Source organism: Eurypyga helias, unplaced genomic scaffold (genome assembly GCF_000690775.1).
Source record: "Eurypyga helias isolate BGI_N326 unplaced genomic scaffold, ASM69077v1 scaffold25609, whole genome shotgun sequence".
NCBI classification, from domain to species: Eukaryota; Metazoa; Chordata; class Aves; order Eurypygiformes; family Eurypygidae; genus Eurypyga; species Eurypyga helias.
The window spans coordinates 56810-61837 of record NW_010270587.1 but is presented as its reverse complement, the minus strand read 5'-3'; the positions used below and the strand labels follow the sequence as shown (position 1 = coordinate 61837).

The window sequence follows — 5028 nt, the reverse complement described above, 5'->3', positions numbered from 1 at the left end:
CCCTACAGAACTCTGTGCATCTGCTGGATCATATACCGCCCGAGTCCTTCCAACTATCTCTTCACCATCTTGGATTTTTTTTTCTTTTGGAGTTCTGTGTTGAGTCTGCCTTCTTGCTGCAGCGAAAGGGGAGCTTAAGTTCAGAGTGATGATGCCACATTGGACATGAGGAAGGAATTATTCTAGGAGAGGGTGGGGAGGCACTGGGACAGGTTACCCAGAGAAGCTGTGGATGCCCCATCCCTGGAAGTGTTCAACGCCAGGCTGGATGTGGCTTGGAGCAACCTGGTCTAGTGGAAGGTGTTCCTGCCCATGGCAGGGGGGTTGGAACTGGATGATCTTTAAGGTGCCTTCCAACCCAAACTATTTCATGATATTGGGTCACTACCTTTGTGATTTGAGGGGTTAACTGGGGAGAAGGGTAATGCTAAGAAGAATGTCCCCTTCCTTTCCACATTACATAATGCACTGTTAAACATATCTCTTGCTTTGGTTATGCTTGTGTTTGTGTTTGATAGTGTTTCAAGTGAAAGGTAAAGGCTTACTGAGCAAAAAGGATCCTGGCTGTTGCTTGGCAGTTGTCACGGACATGAGAAATCTCTGAAGAGAGCAGGAGAAACCCATAGTGAATTGCTGCATATCTGAGCATTTATTAATAGGATGCAAAACATCAGCTGTTCAACTTTCACATTAGTAATGTTCTGTGCCTGACGTCGTTTGCCTTAAGACTACTGATCCAACTCTGGTGTTTGCATTAACTAATCAGGGAAAACCATGCAATTGTAATTATAAGTTCATTACAGCTGGGGGCATGACAAACTCTTTCCTTTGGCAGACTTTGCTACAACATTGATGTGTTCAGACCTAAATATAAGTTTTTAGAAAAAAGGCTGCACACATCTTGTAATTCATGGGCAGGATTTACAAGTCTTGCAGATCTTCTGCCCTTTTTTGACACTCACATTTTGAATAGCACATGAATTGCAGCATCTTTTTTTGTGTAGTATAAGCTCACTAAAAACCTGTGCATTAGAATTTAATGCTGATACGGGTCAGGAGGAAGGTTCTGTCCTGTATTACGTGTTAGGCTTAAATTCTTGTTGCTTCTTCCACATACAGTGCTGGTAGTGCTTTCAAATTATTGAGCTTTTTGTAGAGTTTAGAAAGCTGTGTGTGTAAAGCAGGAACATCTTTTGTTTTTCTGTTGAGCATGTTGAGGGGTAGAGGGAAGGGGAAGTGTTTGTTGTTGCTTTTCCTTCACGTCGAGGGACTTTGAACCCATAATTTTGTTGTTACTAACTCAGTGCTTTTCACAGGCAGTGATGCCTCTTTAAATTCCTCTCTCTTTCTCCATAATTATTCCTAGGTCTTTGATGCTACAAACACAACTCGAGAACGTAGAGAAACTATTTATAAATTTGGTGAAGAAAATGGGTATAAGGTGAGTGAAAAGCGAAGGAGTTCTGAACTAATGCCTGGACAAGTGGAGCAGTGATATTTTTAACTGGGAATGGAGGTGAGGGCAAGAAGTTCACCAGCATAAGCCACATTCTTCCTAGACGTTGAGGTAATAGAGCATTTTGTGTTGTCAGGCATTGTTTTGTGATGAAAAGTCACCCCATCCTTGTTTTTCTTGTCTTCAGTGTTTGTACTGTTTTGAGCTCATCTCTTTTATGCTGTGGCTTCACTTGTGTCATCCTGGACCTGTAGCTCCGAGTGGACTGCCATTTAAAATATGGTTCTTAGTGCAGTTCAGACTCTTGCTGCAGAAACACACAGAGAATTCTGTGTTAGTTCTGTACAAACCAAAAATCTTTTTCTGTGGCTTTCTGCTTTCTGTCCAGGGTTGTTTTGCATTTAGCAGTTCTCCAGTAATCTTCCATTTCCTCTAAACTCGTATCTCCATGAATGTTTGAGATGCCAAAACACAAACCCCTCTTAGAGTGAGGCTACTCCATTTGTTGAAAGGCTTCTACATTATTATTTGAGACACATCAGTTTCCTGTTTGTGTGGCTGAACTTGCATCCTCTGCATTTATTTGTTCCTCTTCCATCCTAGATTTTTCTCCCTGCAAACTTTTTCCACTTATAAGCATTGTTGGGGAAATAGTGTAGAGCATGATGCTTCAGGAAATGGTAAGCCAGTGATTTCTGATGAGAAGGTCTGGAGAAACCTGAGCAAATGAGGAACATTTAAGGCATAGCTCTGCTAAAAAAGGGGTTAGCGTGGAAGTGAGCAGCGTGTTGCTCGAGTGGCTTAGTCTCCAGAGGCGTGTTAATGGATCCTTTTTCTTTCTTTGGTGTGTGTGACTTCCCGTTTGGACTGAAGACGTTTTTTGTGGAGTCGGTATGCGTAGATCCAGAGGTCATTGCTGCAAACATTGTGGTGAGTATAGGAAAGTTTGCTTTAACTGCTTGGTCAGTGTTTTTAGAAGTACATTAGGACAGCTTCCAATAACAAAGAACTGTTAGCTCCTGTTAAGACTTTATAATACACTGATGTACTTTCCTGTCCGTGTGCATGCTAACTCGGAAGTTGAATTCTGCAAAGAACAGCTCTTTGTGCTTTATGTGTATTTTAATTAACTTCCAGAAAATAACTTTGTGTGCTGTGTTCTCTAAGCTTCAGTTAAAAAAGGAAAGCAACTCATGTGCGCTGCTCTCCTGTTTTTATTTTGAACAGCAAGTGAAGCTGGGTAGCCCTGACTACGTTGATTGTAGTAACGATGAAGCAACAGAGGACTTCATGAAAAGAATAGAGTGCTACAAGAACTCGTACGAGACGTTAGATGAAACTCTTGACAAGTGAGTGGTGAAACAGTACTGTGATTGCAGCTGGGTTATTTTAAGGTGTTTCCTTAGGGACTGGAGCATCCCATATCGGGGACTAGGATTTTCTGGTTGTGTTTTTTTAATGGCTTTGACAAACTAGAGAGTTGACTCTGGGGGTGTAGCCTGGAAACTTGCTTTATTGAGGAAAACTGGCTAATGAGTCTACTCTGGGACAATATTCTGTTTGATTTTTCCCGCTTGGAGCATGGTATGATTCTTCTGGGATAGAACCAGCGTTTCGAACTGATTCCAGATTAGCCGTAGTGGTTGGTTGTTACTTGGTTTTTTTAGTACGTAGAGGAGACCTGAGTGATTTGTAAACATAACTTCATTTTATCAGCATGGCTAAGATGAATTTAGAACACATCACTCTTAAAAACGTGACTTCTAAATTTATTTATTTGTGCTTGCAAATTATGCTGCAGCTGCAGGGATTGTGAGAAACTTTCATAGATACATTATTTGCTCTCACGCCAAAGCATTCACCTGGCTTTCATTCCCTTTCAACACTGGAAAGTAAGGAAGGGAAGAACCACGTGAGGAGAAGCCCTGTTTCTCTCACTGCAGTCCGGGATTTTGGTGTGGGATTTTGAGCTGCACTCGTACCAGGTGCTTCTGGTTTGGTCTGGGACCGGTGCTGTGGAGCAGGCTGAGCTGTGTTTTAATGTAATGGTGTGTGAGCAGTGTGAAGCTGGCTCAGTTGGATCAGCTTATGCATGGGATCTCTGTGATGGACTTAACGGTTGTGTCTGGGTGAAACGGTAATGATTTAACTCCAAAGCACGCTGTCAGAGGTGAGCTGACGATGCTTGCTTCTCATCACCTCCGTTTGGTTTTGTTAGAACTTTTCTTGCTTTAGTGTGGTGTTGATGTCTCAAATACATCCCTAGAAACCAATAGTGGTTATTTCCAGCTTATTAGGCTTTTTCCCTCCTTCAAACTAGATGCTACTCTGAAATTATAGCTGAGATGAGAAAGGATAAGCAGTGAAAATGGAAATTACAACCTGTCTGCTCAGAGAAGGTAGCGGTGGGGTAAATTACAGTACCGTTAATAAATAGTTGTTGATAGAGTGGTTGAGAAAATGACTTGCTTTAGGCTAGCTCCTGGTCCTTGTGATGGTGTAGTTTTTCTGGAAGGGTTAATGGAGATGGGTAAATAATGACCGAGCCTTTTGGCACCTTTTGGGTGCAGTCAAATACTTGCTGGGGGTGGGAGGGGGAAGTGTTGGAACCTGGAAAAAACATCTAGCATGGTAAATTATCTGGAAATGTTATTGAAGCCTCCACAGTTGAATGACTCTGAGTTTTCCTTTCAGTGGGAGGGCTGTGTGTTTCCAAGAGTAGGATCAAGACTGGAGAGACAGCGCGCAGGTAGAGGGAGCAGAAAAGCGATACGAGCCGCTTACATGTGAAGGGAATGGAGTTCATCCCCTGCCTTTGGTGTGTTGCGTTGTTCCTTAGGACTGATGCGTGTTTTACAGGCAGTTGAGGGTTTGTTTACTGCTTTGGGTTGTTGCCCCTCTGTTTTATGAGAGAGTCGGTGGGAAGTTTGTGGTACAGGCTAATAGAAACTGTGGGGAATCGTACGTTTTGTTTTGTTTGCTCGTGACAGGGATCTTTCTTACATTAAAATTATGGATGTTGGACGGAGTTACCTTGTGAACAGAGTAATGGATCACATCCAGAGCCGGATTGTCTACTACCTCATGAATATCCACGTGACTCCGCGGTCAATCTACCTCTGCCGACATGGAGAAAGTGAACTCAATCTGAAAGGGAGAATAGGAGGGGATCCTGGACTGTCTGTCAGGGGGAAAGAAGTATGTACCTCCTGAACGAGCCTGCCGGGTTTTGTATGTCTCTCTGCGTGTGTGTGGCTTGTGCTGTGTGATTGCAGCTTTCTTCCTCTCACACCCTTTTTCTCTTAACCTGTTTAAGAAAGATATTTTCAGTTGCGTGTGTGGGTAGTAGAACCTGGATGAACTTTGGGTGTTGTGATTTGGTATGTGCCCTTTTATCTGTTGGTCGTTCTGTTGGTTGAAAGCACAAAGCAGTTGTCAAGCGAGCTTTATTTTTTCTTTTTTAACTGTATTTTTGTAAATCCTGACTCATTGGATAATTACGAAGGTTCGTAAGGTAAAGCGGAAAGGAAAATTCCTGGAGGTAAAGGTGGGAACTGCAGAAAACTTGTGTC

At 42.6% G+C, this 5028-nt stretch overlaps 1 protein-coding gene across 2 annotated transcripts in view; it reads left to right on the top strand.

The window, feature by feature from the left end:
• LOC104514753 (6-phosphofructo-2-kinase/fructose-2,6-bisphosphatase 4) overlaps positions 1-5028 on the top strand; it is a 25666-nt gene that overhangs the window by 6222 nt on the left and 14416 nt on the right. For both annotated transcript variants that reach the window (XM_010158515.1, XM_010158514.1), the window contains exons 4-7: positions 1367-1441; positions 2330-2386; positions 2684-2805; positions 4447-4654. In XM_010158515.1, the coding sequence (XP_010156817.1) occupies positions 1367-1441; positions 2330-2386; positions 2684-2805; positions 4447-4654 (462 nt within the window). The remainder of the gene's footprint in view (positions 1-1366; positions 1442-2329; positions 2387-2683; positions 2806-4446; positions 4655-5028) is intronic.